Source organism: Pollicipes pollicipes, unplaced genomic scaffold (genome assembly GCF_011947565.3).
Source record: "Pollicipes pollicipes isolate AB1234 unplaced genomic scaffold, Ppol_2.1 Scaffold_4295;HRSCAF=5057_pilon_pilon_pilon, whole genome shotgun sequence".
NCBI classification, from domain to species: Eukaryota; Metazoa; Arthropoda; class Thecostraca; order Pollicipedomorpha; family Pollicipedidae; genus Pollicipes; species Pollicipes pollicipes.
In genome coordinates, this window is record NW_023596461.1 from 23,871,751 (window position 1) to 23,892,262 (window position 20,512).

The 20,512-nt window shown below is 54.7% G+C and overlaps 1 protein-coding gene across 4 annotated transcripts; it reads left to right on the plus strand.

The window, feature by feature from the left end:
- The first annotated feature begins 12,979 nt into the window (after positions 1 to 12,979).
- LOC119096813 (adenine phosphoribosyltransferase) lies at positions 12,980 to 20,106 on the plus strand. Of its 4 annotated transcripts, none has more exons than XM_037219763.1 (5): positions 12,980 to 12,993; positions 14,562 to 14,669; positions 15,071 to 15,308; positions 15,656 to 15,734; positions 19,422 to 20,106. In XM_037219763.1, exons 2-5 carry the CDS (start codon positions 14,590 to 14,592, stop codon positions 19,556 to 19,558), a joined length of 534 nt encoding a protein of 177 aa, XP_037075658.1. In that variant the 5' UTR covers positions 12,980 to 12,993; positions 14,562 to 14,589; the 3' UTR covers positions 19,559 to 20,106. The 4 variants fall into 4 exon arrangements, with proteins under 4 accessions (XP_037075658.1, XP_037075657.1, XP_037075656.1 ...); XM_037219762.1 differs by lacking the exon at positions 12,980 to 12,993 and adding an exon at positions 12,998 to 13,036; XM_037219761.1 differs by lacking the exon at positions 12,980 to 12,993 and adding an exon at positions 13,120 to 13,202.
- The last annotated feature ends 406 nt before the right edge of the window (positions 20,107 to 20,512 follow it).

A 20,512-nucleotide genomic window follows, 5' to 3' on the forward strand; every position in this document is an offset into this window, starting at 1 on the left:
TTGCTCGTTGTTCGTGATCTCTGGCATAAAAAGAGAGGAATGCTCTGTCTCAGGAGTCCCTATTGGTGCAAGACATCGTCTTGCTGACATTTGAGACCACAGCCCTGCGGGCGGGATCCTTAATGTTACCTGCAGGCAGCAATTTGGTCTCTTCAGCCATCGCATTATGCTTTTGATCTTTGATCTCGAGAGACCCTTCGGCCCCTCTTCAGCTCGCTCTAGACACCGCTCCGTCTCGGAGCCTCTTGTCGCCACAGGATCCCTGTTCGGCACCCTGGCTCCAAACCGACACAGGAGCCTCTCATTGTGTCAGGGACACCAAACATTGCAAATCACAGACCCCGCCCTGGTTTCTGCTTGGGAAATGGGTCCAAAGGTCTGAAAAGGACATGGATCTGGTTGACTATGTGTCGAGTCCATAATTGATAAAGATAGAAAACCTTAATAAGAGGGCCCTTATAGAAGCCTCCTGGTTGGCATTTCAGGCCACAGCACTGCGGATGAGGGCCGGACCCCGAGTTCAATCGGACCCTTGATCTTTGGTCTTTTCGGGCCCGTCTTCGGATCCCCATAAACATGCCTCGCGGGAACAGACCCCCGGTTAAGCACTGTACGCCCCTGACTGACACCCTCATGGTTTCAGTGACCTCGACTCTTACAAACCGCAGACTCGGCCCTGCATGGGCTTGGGAAGTGGGCACACAGGGATCAGACCGACACGTAGCCAACCGTTTAGTGTTAGTGGTCTATGGCCGTAATAAAGGCCCGCACTGTCCTGGGGTTTCCCAATTGATGTAAGACATTTGGCCGATATTTGAGGCTACGACCTTATGGGCGGGAGGGCATCCTTGATGTGACCTACAGCCAGTCTTTCGGGCCCATCACCTCCAATCAAGAGGACTATGGGCCTTCCAATCGGGCCATTGATCTTTGGTCCCAAGGACCATTCGGATCCTTTTCAGACCTCCTCACACAAAATCCGTGACCGATTTGCGGTCACTAGCGGGCACACGACTCCCCCCTCCCTCCCTCCCTCCCTCCCTGACATGGAGCCGACTGTGCGGCACTGGTGGTGCCTGACTAACACATGGGCCCATATGGACTCAGGGGCTCCCCGATCGACGCAAGGAGCGCTCTGACTGTCATTTGAGGGCCCGTACCCACATGCCCGGGCCCCTGAATAAGATTCCGAACGGTGTTTCGTGCCCTAAAGCCCCCCAATCGGGCCCTTGACTGTCGGACCCGGTGGGCCCTCCAGGCTCTTAGGGCCTCCTCAAACACTTCCTCTGGTCCACTCGGGGCCCCCTTGCCAACAAGGGCCCCCCTGCTTGGCGCTGTGGAGCCTTAACAAGTGCGGGGGCCCCGACCAATGTAAATTACCGGCTCCTGCATTGTCCCTACTTAGGGAATGGACCATCAGGCCCATGCTGACAAGGAGGTGACTGTGTGCTATGGATGGTTCCTGTCCGACATATGGGCCCTTATCGACTTAGGGGGCCCTGATCAGCGCGCCGGACCCTCTTGCTGGCATTGCAATGGACGGCCCTGCGGGCCGGGACCCTGGACGCGACCTCCGACCGACCTTTTGGGCCCGTAAATCGGTCCCTTAATCAAAGGTCTGGAAGGGCTTTGCATCCTTTAGAACCTAAGGGGAGCCACGTGCCCCTTGGGCCTTCCTGCCTGCGCACTGGCCCGAGATAAAAAGTTGAACCGCGATGGACTGTTAATACGTGCAGCGTGCCTTCGCATTTAGCAGCATTTATCACCATCTGAACTGGCAGCACTCAGCAGCAATTGCTGGGGAATCCCAGTCAGTTAGAACACCCAAGTTTATCTTGAGATATTTCGTCAAGAAAAGTCTTTAATGACTTGCGCACCGCGCCGCCATCGTAAAGGCGTGTGTAGGCAGAGCGCGTTGTCTGCTGATTCTAAATAGAACTATTTAACTTACCGCCGAAAAACGATATGGACGGACCGGAACTCAAAATTAGTGTGTGACTACCTCGGAGCCCTCAGTACACTTCTCCCTGGAAGGCTTAATGGGACCGACATTTCGGTGCCGGCAATAAAACTATACGCGTCCCTACGGCTTACGCATCCTGGTAGGCGGGTGTATATTCACACCTCTGTCCCGGTAGGATACCATTCGCAAGCGCACACACTCACATCGACAATTTTAGTTCACGCACAACACGCAACACATTAGTTTCGTAGCATATTTGGCAGCTTTGTCGGGATGCGCTTATTTCGGCGTCCGTTTCTTCTTCGTGGGGCAGTTCATAGCCTTTATAGACATTGGTTAGGTGGCTGCATTGATGCATGCAGCTGATGGGCCGCCCATGTGGAACCATTTAGGAACTGCTTCGGGCACGGTGGTTTAAAAAAAACATCAAATGATGCGTCAGATTGTATTAAGTCTTGGCATTGGTAGTAAACATGAGCTGATCTGTAGACGGTGGTTGTGTATAGCCTCTGTCGTTGCACGGTAAGGCCACTTGCCCTAAATTTCGTTAAGCGTCATGAATACGAGATGATTATGACATGAGCGCTTTTGGCTGTGCCTGCTAGTTGATGCATGTGTGTCACAGTGTTTCTTGACATGGGCAGGGTAATGGTGTTTGCAGAGATTTTACATGGATTATAGAGATCAGAGTCCTTGCCAGGCATGCGCATTGCATGAACTGCGATGTTATCAGTGGACATGGAGGTTACAAACATCTTTGCTATGAAAGTTTGTTATCTGTTGATTGTTAAATGCCATAATGGGCTCAACTGTTCAAGCATGAAACAACCTTTCAGTCAATGTTGTTTAATGTTTTGGCAGTTGCCAACTGAGGCTTGCATCATATATGGGGATTATCTCATATATTTATTTAATCCCATATGTTAATATGTTATGCTATAAAAAACAGGAAATCTGAGCATGCAAATTTAATGCCCAGTTGAGACTAATTCTAGTGCAGAGGGAGGCAATGTTTCAAGGATGTGATGTGATTGTGATGTTATAACAGTAATTTGAGGCAAAAATACCCCAACACACTTGTTTTGAAACTATTGATCAATTTGCTGTCCAAGTTGTCCTGAGGTAAGTTTTGTGTGTGCAAGCATTACAGTGTACTAGTTTTACAAATGCACCTGGTGTAGTGGATGTTTTTTACAGATGTAGCCATGTGCCTTTTGCAGGCAGGTATTTTTTTGTGAGGAGCCATGTAGGATGCTCGAAGCCAATATGTGGGTCTGGATGGGCTTGGGGCTGGGGCTGAGATTGGGGTTGGGGTCAGGGCTGTGGTACAGGTGTGGGTTTCAGTCCAGGTCTGAGTCTTGGTCTGGGTCTGGGTGGATAGAGTCAATCCCCAGACCAAGCCCTTGTATGTACCTATGTGGCCAACTGACTAGGTTTTGATGTGCCCAAACACCGCCATGCGCATTATCATGCAGTGTTGTAATGAACCCCAAAAGCAGGAGGGTCCAAAGCACATCAGGAATTGTTTGTAACCCAAAATATTTGTCCTTGAACACCATAGAACCAAAATGGATATCATTGGTATGTTTCATGAGGGCAATAGTAAGTTAAATATAGTAATAAACACATCTTCAAGACAGGACATGCGTTATTCATCCACAGATGCAATTGCATATGTTTCTGCATGTGTTGTGACAACCCTGCATCTCAAAAGCAAACCCATTGAAAGTTGATGTGGCTGTGATAGTCTTGGATCTTTTGACCATGAGGGATGCTCTAGATATTCAGGATATCCTGGGTCCTGTTTTTTGCAGCCACATGCCACAGGATGCTTTCAGAATGGAAAGCACAAAGATGGATTTGCCAACATACACTCAATGTGTCAGACCCTGTTGGCCCTGCTAGAACCACTGCACCATGCCTGCTGATGTGACACATCATGGATGTTCTGGCACTGTTGTGGAGGCCCTACACCAGCTGCCAATGACTGCCCTCCTGGCAACCCCCACTGTGGCTGTGTTGATCACAGCTTAACACTCAACACAGCATTGTCAACTCAGTTTGCCACTGTGTTGCCGATGCTTGCTAGGCCGTCATTACAAGTGTGGTGTGTTGCTGATTAGGAAAACATTGCAGACCTGGTAGTAGGCAGTCTGCCTTCTGGCCAGTGCATTGTTTAGATATGTTGACCTGACAATGATGGATGACATGTCGAGTGTATGTTGTCCAGCACTAGCACCACATGGCGCATTAGCCGAGCAAGTGAGAATGACCCCCTCCTCTCCTGGCGAATATAGAGGTGCTGCAAGAAAATGTCCTTGGCTAAAAGGGATGCTGCTTTTTTAATGGTTGCTGGCATGAGATGTGAATACCATATATCAGTAGTATGTGTATTGTCCCAAAGCTGATTCAAGGGCTGAAGATGGTGTTGTTTGAAGAAAAAGGCTTGCTATGACCAGGCTTAGTAATATGTTCAACTGACTGGGTGACCTGACAAAGCAAACCATATAAGGCATGAGTGTCAGAGTGATATTGTGTGACCGTCAGCAGTGGAAAAGGTGTGCTGTCTGCTGCAGGTGGACATATTTAATAGGACATGTTTGTAAAGCTAGGTCAATGACATGTCCAGTAGTTACCTACTTTACATGCTTTTTCACGTAACGACTGCTTATAAGCTACCCATTGTGTCCTCTTTGCAGATTGCCTCAATGACACCAGTGTTGACCGCAATCGTCGATTGAGTCCCAAGCTAGCTGCTACTGTTAAGTAAGCCCCATACAATGGCGAGCACTCAAAAGGGCCGCCTGGAGGCCTCTCTCTGTGAGAACTGCTACGAAGTATTCTTTTCCAAGAAGCTGTTCGAGGCGCACTGCAAGTCGTGCACACATGTTCGCACGCTCACGGAGGCGAAGACGGGTGACGTGGGCAGCGCGACGTTGTCCAAGTGTACCGCCTGCAAGCGGATCTTCCTGGGTGCCCATAATCTGGCGCTGCACGCCAGGCGGGAGCACAGCAAGCTGACGTTGCTCAAGACGATTGTGCCATGCGGCACTTGCAAGAAGCTCTTCCTGGACAGCGCGCTGCTGAAGCAGCACCGCCAGCTGCATCATCCGCAGGAGGTGGCTGCGACCGTGAAAGCTGACGTGGTGCTGGACACTCTTGCCGGCCTGGAGACTTCCGGTGAATTGGAGACCCCCGGCGCAAGCGATACCGTGCCTGAAGAGGGCGAGGAGGCGAGCGGCGAGCCGCGCGCCGCTGGTGCTAGGACTGTGATGCCGTCAGTGGAGCAGGAGCAGGAGCATGAGCTAATGCCCGAACCGGAGCATGAGCTGATGCCCGAGCCGGATCAGGAGCATGAGCTGATGCCCGAACCAGAGCAGGAGCATGAGCTGTTGCCCGAGCCAGAGCAGGAGCAGGAGCTCAGGTCGGAGCGGGAGCAGGAGCAGCAGGAGCAGAAGTGGAAGGTGGTACAGGTCGCGGCTGGTGAGACTGCGGAGCAGGGTGGGCTGGGAGCGGCCGCGGAGTCAACCGAGCCGGAGGTCGGAGCGGCGGGTGCGGCGCCCACCCTCGCGCCGCCCGCAGCTGCTGGCCTGCTGTACGCTTGTGGATCCTGTAACGTGATGTTCATGGACAAGGAGTTGCTGCTAAAGCACCTGGCTGAAAGCCACTCACGTCCGGCGAGCGGCAAGTCGGCGGCGCCGACCGCTGGTGCCAAGGGCCAGCCGTGCGCATGCGCTGTGTGTGCCGCGCAGTACCCGACGCTGGAGCAGGTGCGCCAGCATATCGAGGCTGTGCACAGCGGCGCGGACGGGTCGCGGGAGGCAATTAGGGCGGCGCCGGCGCCGCCGGCCGCCACGTCGCGGCCCGACTCGGTGTGGTCGACGCGCTTGTGTCTCATGTGCTCGGCCTTGTTCCGGCCGTCCGTGCGGCTACGTGATGTGTTCATGAGCTTGTCCGAGTGGACAAACCACTTTTACGGCCGCCATCAGACATTGGAGAAGCTGGCGTCGGGCAAGCGGCTGGAGCTGCGCCCCTGCCACCGTTGCGGTCTCGTCTTCGTGAACGACACAACGCGCCAGCACCACAACGCCATCGCGCACGGCGGCTGCGACCCGGAGCTGGAGCTGAAGCAGCGCGGCGCCGCAGCGCCGCCGGCGGGCGCCGCCACCTCGCAGATCGCGCCTAAGGCGCTGACGGCCAAGGCACGCTCGCGCGTGATCGTCGATTCACTGATGCGCGCCTCGCTGGTGGTGCGCTCGTCACCGACCGTAACCATGGACCGGGCGGCGGCGCGACGCGCGCAGAGGCGCGTGTTCGCGGCGCGCGACTCCAGCCAGCGCGTCACCAACGTCGTGTTCAAATGCAGCAAGTGCGGCAACATGTTCCCGGACGACCCGTCGTTCGAGCGGCACGCGCGCGAGGAGCACCAGGCGGGCGCTGGTCGGCCGCGACCGCTCTCGCCCCGCTCGCTGGACCCGGCGCCGGCCGTCGAGGGCGGCGACTGGAACATGCTGGAGCAGCGCGAATGTGCCGACTGCTCCAAGCTGATGGAGTCGTGCCCGCGCTCGTTCGCCCTCTTCGTGCATCGCGACGTGTGGGAGCGGCACGTGCGGGAGGTGCACGCCACGGCCCGGTGGCTGTGCACCGGCGAGCGGCTGCAGCTGCGGCCGTGTCCGCACTGTCCCCGCCTCTTCCTGCACCCGAGCACCCTGGAGGCGCACCAGGTCAAGCTGCACGACGTCATGCTGGGCAAGGTGAGCGCTGCGGAAGTGGAGGCGTGCACGCCGACCGCCACGCTCGAGTGCAGTCGGTGCACGCAGCTGGTGCAGAACGCCGACGGCATCCGCTTCCTGGAGGCTGGTGCCTGGCACAAGCACTTCCATGGCGAGCACAAGCGGCTGCTGGCTTGCGACGGCAAGGCGGGCGAGTGGCGCCTGTTCCGCTGCGCCAAGTGCCAGCGGCTGTTCTTTAACGAGCGCGACCTGCCTGTACACGAGGCGCGTCAGGCGTATATGCACATGCCACTGCCGGCCAACGCCAAGGTGAAGACGCTGAAGCGGGGATCGAAGGGCGCGCAGGAGGAAACCGAGATCCTGTTTCAGTGCGCCAACGACGAGTGCGGCTTCACGAGCAAGGAGCACGCCGAGATGGTGCAGCACTTCCAGCAGTGCCGCGAAGAACAGCCGGCCCAGCCGGGTGAGACAGTGCTCTACAAGACGCTGTTGATCAAGAAGGCGCCCCGTCGCAGGCACCGTGTGGCCCAGGCCGGTGCCAAACGCGAACATGTTAACCGCCGGCTGGAGAACGTGCTGAAGAAGCTGAGCTCCGGCGGCGGCGACGGTGTCTCGGAGGTGGACGACGCGGTCAGCAGTCTGCTGCAGACGGAGCTGGCGGCCGGCGGCCGGCCGGCCGTGCTGGAGCTGGACCCGGTCACCAGCCAGCCGCGCGCTCTCCGGCCCGCCGCCTTGGCCGCCACCGACGTGCCCGAGGCTGCCGCCGAGGAGGAGACGGGCGGCGAGGAGGCGCCGGCCGTCGACGCCGACCCCGGCTCGCACGCCACGCGCATGGACTTCGCGTGCAGCGTGTGCAGCGTGCGCGGCGCGTCGCGCCAGGAAATCGCGCTGCACATCCGGCGCGACCACCAGCCGGACGCGGTGAGCGCCGCCCTGCCGCGCCGCATGGGCGACAGGGAGCGACAGCACCAGGTACGCTACTACAAGTCGGCCTATCTCTGCAACGGGTGCAAGCGCATGGCCGAGCCGTGCGCCCGCACGCGCGATCTGTTCTTCGACAAGGCCACCTGGCTGCATCACCTGAGCGACACGCACGACCCGGTGAACTTTTCCGAGCTGGATCGGCTGGACCTGCATGAGTGCGGCGAGTGCGAGCGTCTCTTCCTCAGCGCCGCCTCGCTCAAGCGGCACGGCAAGTTCTATCACGAGGAGGGCGCCGACCAGCTGGACTACCGTTCTGTCAAACAGCGCTCCACAGGCGAGCGGAACGCCAAGTACAAGTTCAGCTGCGTGGAGGAGGGCTGCGACTTCAAATACCACCGCATCACGCGTCTGCGCACGCACCTGATCCGGGCGCACAACTTCGACCTGGCCGTGCGCGAGGTGACGTTCCCCACCGAGCAGGAGTTTCAGGAATGGAAAAAGACGCTCGAGCTGACCACCAACGCCTTCTACATCATGCGCTCCAACGTGCAGGCCAAGCGCAAGACGGGCGTGTTCAACGTGCGCTACTTCGGCTGCTCGCGCGTCATGGCTCACCTGCCCAGCTACAAGGAGAACGGCAAGAAGCGCTCGCTGCCGTGGCAGGTGGACCTGCTCAAGAACGACATGGTGTGGCGGTGCCCGGCCTTCCTCAAGGCGGAGGTGGCCGCCGGCGACCCGGCCGCGCCCGGTATCCACGTGACGTTCTGCCCCAACCACTACGGCCACGATATGGACCCGTCGTTCGCGCGGCTCAGCGACCAGGACGAGGCGGAGATCGGCGGCATGCTGCGCGCCGGCATGAGCATCCTGGACGTGCTGAAGCGCATGCGCGAAGAGGGCCGCCAGCAGGAGGAGCCCAGCCGTAAGCAGCGCGTGACAGAGGCCGAGATCAACCGTATCTTCGAGAAGTACATGGGCGTGAAGCCGCCCAAGGCTAAGCGGTTCGAGGTGGGGGCGGGAAAGACGGCCGGTAGGACGCGCACTGCCGCCACCGCCACCGAGACCACGGCCGCCAACTGGAACGCCGACCTGGTGGCGTCGGACGGCGGCGGCGAGGAGGCGTCGCTGGACGGCGGCGAGCCGGAACACGAGCTGGAGCAGCCGGTAGCCGGCGGCGGGGCGCGTGACTCGTGGCAGCGCGTGTGTGGCGAGGACGACTGTGGCTTCACCACCAACAGCGTTCGGCTACCTGCGCTACCACCTGCGCGGCCGGCACGGATTCGCCATGCACATCGACTCGGCCGGCTTCGCCTCCATGAAAGAGTTCATCAGATGGAAGCGCAATCTGGAGAAGCGCACGTGCGCCAGGTACACCTGCTACAAGTCTGTGGCGCCGGCCGACGCGGACGACCCCGTTGACACGCGTTACTACACGTGCCACCGGTCGGGGTTGAACGCGCTGAAGCGCTGCCCGGCGGAGGCGCCGCCGCCGCGTCGTCTCGTGCTCTGCACGGGCTACATGAAGGTGCGCTGCGACCGCAACACCGGCGAGGTGGCCTGCGAATACTGCGCCAGTCACTACGGCCACGACGCGCGCCTGGTGCCCGGCCGCGCGCCGCTCGAGTTCGAGCCCGAGTACGAGCCGGTGGAGGAGGAGGAGGTGTCGTCTCCGCCGGCCGGCAGACGGTTCAGCTTCGTGCGCCGTTCGCCATCGCCGGAGCGGCGCGGGCGGCGGAAGAGGCCGCCCGCGCCGCGCCGCAGCCGCGGCGGCAAGCGGCGCCGTTGGGAGGAGGTGGAGGAAGAGGAGGAGGAAGAGGAGGAAGAGCAGGAGGACGAGCTGGGCTTCGAGTCTGACTAGGCCGACCGGCGGGCGGAGAGCGTGGCTGCGCGCCGTCGCGTTTGCTGCGTTCTGAGTTGGCCGCTGATGTGCTGCACGTGAGCGGTGGGCATTGGTGGGCGGAGACGAGCGTGTGGCGCGGAAGGAAGACTGATAGCAAGCCTGTCTGTGATCTGCCGCTGCTGGTCCGGCCTCTGCAGGCGGCACCAGGTCTGACAGACTCCTCGGGACACACCACGTCGAGCGTTGTGATGAGTTCCGGGAGTGCGTCTCATGACGAGCCAACAAGGATGTGTTTATTGTGGTTTGCTGGTGTGCTTCATTTGAATGCAGTTGTGTCGCACCATATTATTGCAATCGTTACAGGATGTTCCGCTGCTGGTCTAATGTAGGGCGGTGACGTGCGTCGAAGTCCTGCTCTTTCGTGTTGTTGACATGAAGGACGGCGCCGCCGGTGTGGCGCTCCGGCAGTGGGCGGCGAGTGGTCGGGTCCAGAGGGCGACCGAAGTTCACCCGACCGCTCCGCCGTCGCCGCGGTCCACGCAGACGGCACGAGGCGGCGTTTCGCAGACGACACGAGGCGGCGTCAGGGGGACGGCACGAGGCGGCGTCAGGGGGGCGGCACGAGGCGGCGGCACCTGGACGGCACGAGACGGCGGCACGCAGACGCTGCGAGGCGGCGAGGGAATTCATTGTACAAAGGCGTGCTGTCAAGGCCACACGCCATGGACCTCAGGTGCTTCGAGCGAAACGGTCGCCTGCCACGAGGCCAAGCGTTACGTTGTCGTCAGTACTGATTCGGGTGTGGCGTGCTTATGGAAGCGTGCCCGGTTGATCGTGTTATGTCACTATGCAATAGCGAATAGCTGGAAGCTGGCACAAGTAACCACTGCTGATCGGAAATGCACGCCAGTTCAAAGGGTACATCCGTGTTCCTTTCAGGTCGACGCCAGGCACTGCAGTCCCTGTAGGCCGCACAGCGTCGGCCCCGTGGCTTACTCTAGGCCGTGGCCAACAAATGCACTAAAATAGTGACTCATCTGAAAGAAGTACATTTGAACGCTTTTGGACACCAAATCCCGGGCATATATTTCACCTGTGTGGTTTTTACATTGATGACAATAATGCATCGGTCTTTACAGCACCGCAAAGTGGAGCTGGAATCAGGTTGTGGAACTGGAAGAGTTAAGGCGGAATTTATATTTGTCGTGCTGCTGTAACTGTTAATCTGACCAGAGGACAACCTCAAAAATAAAAAATCGCCCAGCGTTATCTCTGAACTGTACGAACTAACTTTGAAAAAAAAACATTTAGAAACATGCTTTTACGATGGTCATTGTTGGGCGCTCGGCGCCCGCCCCTGGCGTTATTTGCAGTGGCCAACGCCGTTCGGGTTTACGAAAACTGCGACCCAAATCACCGCTGTCCTTGCTCCCCGGGAATACATTCATGTCAGTGGGGCTTTATGACGCACTCAGCTCGGCACTCGCTCTATCGCGCCGCCAGCCTCACCCCGGCGAGAAGGGCAGGGCATCGAACCCCGTGCCTGTGGTTTCCCAGACGCACTGTGGTCAACGCATGCGCGTGAACCACTACACTGTCGGCACCGACGCGCAGGCTCAAACAATTTGATGGCAGTTGTTTCGCTAGTCGATTCTGCAAAATAATAAACGTCCTCAGGGAAACATGACGTGGCCTTGCGTGTTTTGAACTTATTTCTACCCACTTCATTCAGCACTATTGAGACCCCTTGATATTTTCCGGTAAACAGGCCTTGAGTACAACACGAGCTGAAGGGCTATTCCGTACTATCGCAGCGTGCTTCCGACCGTCATTCTGGCGACACGGGGCGGCGTCCCTTGCCGATCTGGAGGCTCTTAGATGGATACATTATATCACATTGGTCCGCTCCGTAACGCGGGAGGCCTTCTGACCCGCGCAGTTGGCCACGGACCGACGTATGAACTGTCATTAACGTAACGACATACCTGCTCACTGCAGGCGGTCAAAAAATTGGCACATAGAATCCAGCTGGGCTTAACGGGCTGGAAAAAGGTTGGAGAGCCCACCGTTTGATACTGGGGACCTTGAGTGACACAGGACTTGTTACCTCAATGTCAGCACTCATCATAAATTCTTGTTTCCTTCAATTGCCAGAGGGTCCCGACCAACGCAAGAAGCCATCTACCATTCGGATTTCCGCCCCCTTCCCTGTTGAACAAACCTTCAAGAGTACCGTGTTAGGCACTATGGGTCCCAGAACGATACAAAAGCTCGACCGATGTAAGTCGCGAGCCTGGCTGTGTCCCTGCTTGGGAAATGGCCTCCCAGAGCTTAGGCCAATACGGAGCCGGCTGTTCGTTGTGCGTGATCTCTGGCGAAATAGAGGAATGCTCTATCTCAAGGGTCCTTATCGACGCAAAGGATCATCTTACTAACATTCGAGGTCACGGCCCTATGGACGGGAGTCCATAATGTGACCTACAGCCAGCTCTCCGGACCATTCAGCCATCCCATTGGGCCCTTGATCTTTGGTCTCGAGAGACCCTTCGGCCCCTCTTCGGGCCGCCTCAGGCACCGCTCCGACTCGGAGCCACTTGCCGCCACAGGAGCCCCTCATTGTGTTGGGGACCCCGAACATTTCAAATCGCAAACCCCGGCCTCGTTTCTGCTTGAGAAATGGGTCTCAAGAGCTCAGACGGACATGGATTCGATTGTCGGTGTTCGCGGTCTCCGCCGACTTAGACACTCGCATTGTCTCAGGGTTTCCTCAAACAGTGTAAGAGGATCACTGACTGATATTTCAAGTCACGACCCTACGGACCGCGATTCTTTATGTGAACGGTTTTTCCTCCGCGAAATTCGCTGAATGTGGTCCATTTGTTATTGAGGGCATGCTTTCCTTTAATTTGCTTTTAATTTTTACCTTGCTTAACTGCAATATAAGTCAAAATTTACCACGAGATCAATTGTACCCGAGTTGTAAGCTCAAGCAGCAGAAAATACCATGCGTTTAACGTCTACATGAAATAAATCGCCAACGCTCTTTATTTGGCAATGGTCCAGTCGACACGACACACACAGTCGACACAGCCAAGCCGGCGTCAGGAGCTCATCAGGGAGGCGCGCACGACGCCTCCGTCAGCACGCACGGCTCACGCATTCCAGTTGACAATCGAACTGACGACAGATCGAATGGGGCCCATAGATGGCTCCCGACAAAAACGACATGAATCTTAAATCGGCTTGATGCGGGCTCTCCGAGCTCCGAACCCCTTTTAAAGAAAACTCTGGTTACGCGCCCGGTAACGGTGATGAAGCGTCACGTCTAGTAACCTTTTGTTGCAATGACCATGGAAACCTACGTTGCGGGCTTCCCATCCGAGTGCCAATAAACGTTTTCCGATTCCTATACGATTACCAAATTTGGCAGCTCAAAACCACCAAAGGTTTCTTAAAATGGCGCAACAGCGCCGAAACCAGGTACTCGCCTGATATCCTCGTTTGTCCCCCACCGCACGTCTGGGAAGCCAGAGGTACGGGGTTCGACTCCCCGCCGTGCCCGCCGTTCCTGCCAGGGTGAGAGGCAGATGACGCCATATAGCCTCAGCAGCTGAGTGTAGTAAAGCCCCATTGACACATAGTCGTTTGTCCCCGATGTGCCCAATCCACCATGGTCCGTCCGGCCGTCCTGCTATCAGTTCTCAGTGCCCTTAGATCAGTTCTAGGGCATGGGTCCTGCCCGGTCAGTGCATGAGGTTGAGGTCGGCTTAGGTCTTTGCAGCAGCTGTGACCATAACATTGTCTGCGTTTTAAAGAGACCCGGTCGACCCGGCTGTTTCCCCTACTCGAAATGCGCACCTAACGTAAACACCTGTCTCTTTAAACGAGAGCTTCAAGAAATGCCTCCCCAGACTCCTGGCTTTCTGATTGCGTTGTTGTCCGCCGCGGCCGCCGGGCCGGAAAATGCGCGTACATGCTGACGCTATTCAAAGGTAAATAAGATGGTCTCCTTTTACAAAATTTATGTGTGATATTTGTTAGATAAGCTGCATTTTGGATGAAATTTTGGTCAGACTGCTCACAGAGGCAAAAATTCAAAAAATATAGGATTTGCCTTGTTAGTTTTTTTTGGCCTTGTAAGCAAGGTCTGTGAGCAAAAATGCATCAGACATGCAAGTTGCTTAAGGAATGGCAGATACACGATTGCAGCAAGGTAATCATTTTAATTTCATTTTCATATTTGCCATGTGTTGCATTGTACAACCATCATACTATCTTTAAAGATGACACTTGCCCAAACAGGAGGTGATCATTGATCCAAACATGAAGCATACACCAACCACACCACATAATTTGTACTTGGTTTAGTCAGGCTTGGCTTACAATGTGCAATGTTCTTCTGGAAACAAAGTTGATAAAGTTAATAGATGATCATGGTCATGATGCAGTGGCATATAAAACAAATTGCTGTTGTGCTGATATGCTGGATTGTGCTAACTACCTTTGACATAACCATCTCAAGTTGTATTTTACCCATCAGGGCAATATTGGTGCATACAGAAAAGATCTGTAGCTTCATGGACATTTTGAGTAAAGCTGAAAGTTTTAATCATGTAGTGTCATTATGTAAAGTTTCAATGGCTACATGAGACAATGTGTTATATGCAACACCCAGCCTTTTTCTGAAGCATGGGACTTCACCAAGTTTTGACAATATACCCATTTTGAGCATCTCAAACCTATCCTTATATTGATTCTCCCCTCATTTCAAATTGTATTGGGTGGAAACTGGTGTGTTGCAAATATGTCTTGCTCACCTTAAATCATCTCATCATGCAACAGGAGACAAGCTAAGAAGAAGTGTAACCCTTTGTTCTTTCTGCCAATGTCTCCTTCAAGCCCAAAAGCTGGCAATCAATGATTGGCAGGATGCCTCAAGGGTATGCTTATGCTTAGCTATTAGTTGTGATGTTAAATTCAGTGTAGTTGTGCAAGCTTTTCTCATTCCAACCATGCCAGAGCCCACACTTACCACACTTTATAGATTTATGAGTGCTTGAAAGATAGGCTAGTGCTATCTGAAACAGATGGTGCTTTTCAGTGATATCTCCAAGAATATTTCATCAAACATGGAAGAAGATAAAATAGCCATATTGAAAAATGCTATTGGGTCATATCCAGACTTCCCCAAGAAAGGTGTTTTATTCAGGTGAGCTGCCAAATTTCATTTTGGATGTAAGTTCAAACCTTTATCATTAATATCAAGCAACCTAATGCATTAAACTGGCATTATGTGCTGCTCCTTTTGGCCGAGGTTACAACACCGAGTAAGGTGTGCACTAATACCAACTCTGAACTTCAGTAGCACAGAGACAGGCTGTTTTATAATTAGATAAGGTTAGCTGTTAATCTTATAATTATATCTGATGTCTGTACATTGTAACCAATCTGTAACTTCAAATACACCATGGCAGTATAGTGGAAACTGCATCACTCAGCAGTTAGTACAGAGCAACAAGGAGGCATGCATCTAGTTCTCGTGATATCATCCATACACAGTTAGTTTGCAGTATTTAGCTGAAAGATTATCCTTCCACCACGTCTTCGCAGGGACGTGTTCGGCGTGCTGCTGCAGCCGGCGGCGTTTGCAACGCTCAGAGACGTGCTGTTGGCGCGTGTGCGCCACCTGGAGCCGGCGCCCGAGGCGGTGGTGGCGCTGGACGCGCGCGGGTTCCTTTTCGGACCGCTGCTGGCGTTGGAGTTCGGCCTGCCGTTCGTGCCGATCCGGAAGCGCGGAAAGCTGCCGGGCGCCGTGAAGAGCGTCACCTACCAGCTGGAGTATGGCCAGGTGAGCGTGGTGTGGTATGCCGTCAACTCTGAGTACCAATCGCGGTACGTTCCGCTAATGAAGGTTAAGACTGAGGTTAGCGTGCGGACTTGGCTGCAGATCATCATGGCTGGTGGCGCTTTTCTACCATAACAATTAATTTGTCTGGGTGGCGACAACAAGTGTGGATAATGCGGAAGTGGTTTCTGTCGTTGGTGGCATTATCAGGATCGTGGTACAACAAATTCAAACCCCTAACAGTGAATACCTTATGCTGCAAAATGTCTGTTCACTGCATGGAGACAGTGTTTCAATGTTTCATCAGAGTGATTGTGGGCTTTGCATTAGCGGATGGTTTCGCTCTACAGGACACGTTTGAAATCCAGGACGGTGCGCTTGCCAAAGGCCAGAACGTGTTGATCGTGGATGACCTGCTGGCCACGGGCGGTAAGTGTCGTCCCCGACCGACGTCGGCCTTGGTGACCGGCGCTGGAACACAACGAGGCCTGTCTGCTGGCGCTTCGTACCGAGCATCCAGCACTTCTTGTGGTGCATGGTGGTTCGTGTTTCTGCTGTCTGCAAACAGTGCACCCCCTGTTGCGCCTGGAGAACCTCTGTCTCAGGGAAATGTTGGGCGACTTAGAACTGCATTCGGCCAAAGAAAACATAGTATTCATTACAAAGGTTTTCTTGCCATATTGCTTCATGCCATATGCACGGCTGCGGTGGATTGAGAACTTAGTTGGTTTATGGTAGGCTGACTGGTGGCAGATTTGCGCATGTTTCCCTTGGAGTGTCTGTCCCCATCGACGCAGTAAGAACAGACCGTGCACGTAATGTGACATCTGACGATTCACGAGACAGTGGCAACACAACACAAAGCTGGAACCTCGTCATGTTTATGGTGCCTTGGGTGGACCTGTGTCCGTGACGTGGCGCCATCTATACACAGATTTCTCACCGCACAAGACTTCGGCAGCTGTCATGAAGCACTGGGTTGAGGTGCGTTTGCGGCATCTGTCATCACAGAGGCCACAGGCATTATTTAATAAAAAAACAGTTTGGTTCGCAGTATGCCCCGCGCTGTGCAAAATTGAATGCAAGTCACACAAGTTAGGCAGGCCACCGCTGGTGTGGCCTGAGTGGCTCAGTCTACGTACTGCACACGCAGTCATGCTATGTGCAAGATATCTAACCAAAATACAAGGTCCCAAGCAGCAGCCTAAGAGTAACACAGTGATTATCGTAAAGTGTTAGTGCTTGCACATCGGTAGACAGGCACTGATCACTCACCACTAGTCACGTGGCGACTAGTGACTTTTGACCCAACACTCACAACAGTGGATCACTTACCTCTAGTCCAGTGGATCATTTACGACCAGTCCAATGGAAAAATTACCACCACCACTAGTTACCACTAGTCCAACTCTTTTAAGAACATGCCAGAACAGTGCCCCGCACCAGTGCGTCGGAATGCCGCTACTCCATTTGGCAGCAGCGGTGCTTTACGTGTGTATATCGGCTCGCTCACCCCGAGTTCGATTCCCCTATCAAACACAACGAGGATTGCGGCAGAACCGCGCCACTACGCACGCACTGGATGTGACGCACCGATTTGTAGCCCCGAGCGGACCCTTCGGAACTCGGCTGGCGAAGAGCACGTGCACATCAGGCGAACATTTAGGTGAAAAACATCCGGCTGGACGATAATTCAGCTGTAAAAGAGAGCAAGCGTAACCGAGTAAGCGTATTACTGCTGTAGAGGTTTCACAGCGGGCTCCATAGCTTGCCATGCCTCAACAGCTGTATTTCTTCAAGAGGACACTGCAGGTACGGCTGACACACGATTTACGTCGTCGCCTGCCATGTGCTGCTTGTGTGCTTCCACTGAGAAGGCCGGAGGATATCGTGATAGAAAATGCATGTGCAATCTCCAAAAATATAAAACCTGCCGGCCTTAAAAGCAAGCACCTCCAGTTGCAAGGATTCAAGACACAACATGTCCCAAAATCATGGCACACGTCAAGAGGGAGGGGTTAAAGTGTATTTCAAACGATTCGCCATAGCGCCGACTAGTGGAGGCTGCCAATGTTTCGCACATCGTACACATCTTGTCAGTTGTCTTTAAGATGTCTCGCGATTTTGGGGGGGACGATTGCCATTAGGCCTAGCCCGCCACTGGAATCACTGTCACAGCTCAGTATGGCATCGCCAGAGGCTGTACGCCATGCCCCCACGAATTCAATCAAATGAATGCGTCTGGCCCATCAGCCCCCTTGTCACGTGCGCTGTGGAAGGCTATAAGATCTTGGACGGGACCACTCACGTGTAACAATTACCGGGGCGTGGGTACCAGCTAAATGTAACCAAGTGTCAGGAGGCGCGATGAAAACTCAACTTCACACAGATGTAGGTACGTAGATTCAAGACGGCGTCGGTTGCAGGTCGTGTGTGCAGGCAGAGCGTGGCGTTTTTTTCTTTTTGTCTCAACTTTGGACTGGTAGTCACGTCTGTGCTTAACTCTTGAGTAGTTCAGAGCTGTCTTTGGAATAACGTGCGGAGTCAACATGGAATCGGTTTCTTTGACGTTTTGCTTGGGTGAAAGTCGGAGTGGAGTCAACAGCATTGACTAGAATCATGGATGAGTCAACTTCAGTGGAGACGTTACATAATATACTCTTATTCTGACCGCTCTGTCTTGTGCAACAAATAGCGTGCTAGATAGGAGTATGTCGCTGTGGTAAAAATGTGTTCTTTGCAAGTTCGTATTAACCTGTGGAGCTAACTGCTCCTTAATCTTTCAACCGGAATTTACCTCATTCAGAATTGCTTTGGAAGTTAAGCAGTGAGAGTTTCGTCGAATCAGAATTGGAAGTTGGCTCACCACCATGCTCTGCTGCCCAGAGAGTTGGGATCAATCGTACGCGCTGTGAACCGGGGTCGGAGTCGCTTTTTGCGGGAGTGGAGCACGCACAAGTTTACTATTATAACACCTGATGACATTGATCAAAAATACCATACAACATGGGCATGGCATATTTAGAGGTGAACAGAGAGTGTTGCGGGCGGACGCGTGCAACGCCTCACCGAAAGAGATTCCGATCGCAGAATCGATTCGGTTTTGTTGGGGATGACAGTCGGAATTGACTCGCATGGTTTGCGGCAGAATCAGAGTAAATTCGACTCCGTTTTCAGAATAACTCACTCACAAAAGGATTCAGCCATATTATCTGGGGCGTTCACACGCCTGAATGGATACTCACAGAAGCGAGGTCATGTATGGGTGCATGCGCCGATTTGGCCTCGGTCTAAGCATCCTGAAACAAACGTCAGTATCATGAAAATCAGCTGCATATTTTCTTTGTATTTATAAACACCGTAGGTTGAGGGTTCGTACTCTCACGGTGCGGGCCTTTTTTGGTTATGTCAGCTGTGCTAACGCCACGTGATTGCGCAGCACGTGTGGTGCACATTTCCACGTGGCGTCCGTATTCCTCCAAAAGTCGCGGCGCGCGCGCTTGCCAAACCCACCCCCAGAAGCGGGCGTCTATTATGTCTGATTCTCTCCCGTTTACGAAAGCCCCAATTACTTCTACTACCAACTTGGAAATTGCCGTAAGATGCACGTGTCCGGTGGGCGTAATTCTATTCCGTCATTCTGCTGCCCTGATAGCGGTGTACCGGCATGTCTCCATCGCCCTGACGGTGACGCTGATCCCGGCCACGACACCGACCCGGTCCAGCTCCGGCTTCGCCCGACCTTGGCCGCCTCCGAACCCGACTGTACATCTGAGGTAGCGCTAACAGTTAGGGAAAGTTGTGGCACCGACCCGGCCTGACCTGACCCGACCTGACCTGACCTGACCCGACCTGACCTGACCCGACCCGACCCGACCTGACCTGACCGACCTGACCCAACCCGACTCGACTCGGCCCGAACTGAATCGACCCGACCCGACCTGACCGACCTGACCCAACCCGACTCGACTCGACCCGGACTGAATCGACCCGACCCGACCCGACCCGACCCGACTGTTGGCTGGGAAAGGTACGACCCGACGCGACTTTTGGTTAGGGAAGCCTGCGGTGCGAACCCGACCCGACCTGACCTGACCTGCATTTTCCCACCGGCAGGTACGATGGCGGCCGCGTGTCAGCTGGTGAGCGATGTGGGCGCGAGCGTGGTCAGCTGTCTGGTGGTGATTGAGCTGCGGGAGCTGCGCGGACGCGACAAGATTGCCGCGCCCGTCCACACTGTGCTGCAGTATTAGCGACGTCCGGCTGCCCTCGCCAGGCCGGTGACGACTTCAGGAGCGGCGCCGCCCCGGCGCGGCGCAGCTGTCACCACGCTCAACGACGGCGGCTGTATCGGTCGCTCAGCGAGTGTCGCCTCTGGTCGATATCGCGGTCATTCCGATGTTGGGGGTTCTGCGCGGGTCATGTCGTAGAGGATGGCATTGTGGAGAGGTGCTCAAATACGGTCTTTTGTGTACTACGGTGGGGGAGGCAAATTATGCTATTAACCATGCATTGGTACAAATGGGCATACCTTGATCGTGATTCTGAGCAGATCATACGCTCAGGAATGACCTCTTAGGGAGGCGATTGAATGTTTCATTGTGCGTAATGCAAGGAAAGCAGCGAAGACTGCCATTGTCAGCGGTAGGCCAGTGGACCATTCCAAGTATGTGTTGATGCCTAAGTTGTTAGCTTTAACGGGCATATGTGCGAGACGTCTTTTGTTGGCATTTAACACTGATGGATGCATTTTGATATTGGGGTGCTGCATATAGCATTAATACACAATTTAAATGTAAAATTGTGGTAATCCGCGAGGAGCGAATGCCGCTACCAACATCAGCTCGGGGTCACCAACATCAATACAGGGTCACCAACACGTGGTTTCCACTTCCTAAGCTGCCACGTGTGATGGTGCCCACTGCTTAACGCGGTCTTCGCTGAGAGCGATGCCCCATCGCCATCGCCGCGTTGCTGCCGAACCTTGCGACCCGGTCGCCGCGGGACTCGCAGTCCGACAAGTGACCCGTCACGCCCCGCCCCTCCACCGGGGCGTGGAATGCCGACCCGCTGCAGGTGGCGCGGCTCCCGGCCGATCGCGGCAGCAGTAAACCGGACGAACGCCGGCCCAAGAACATTTGAAAACATAAAATAACATAAGAACACATAAAATGGAGCCTTGATGGCCCCCGGATTACGTGCGGGTC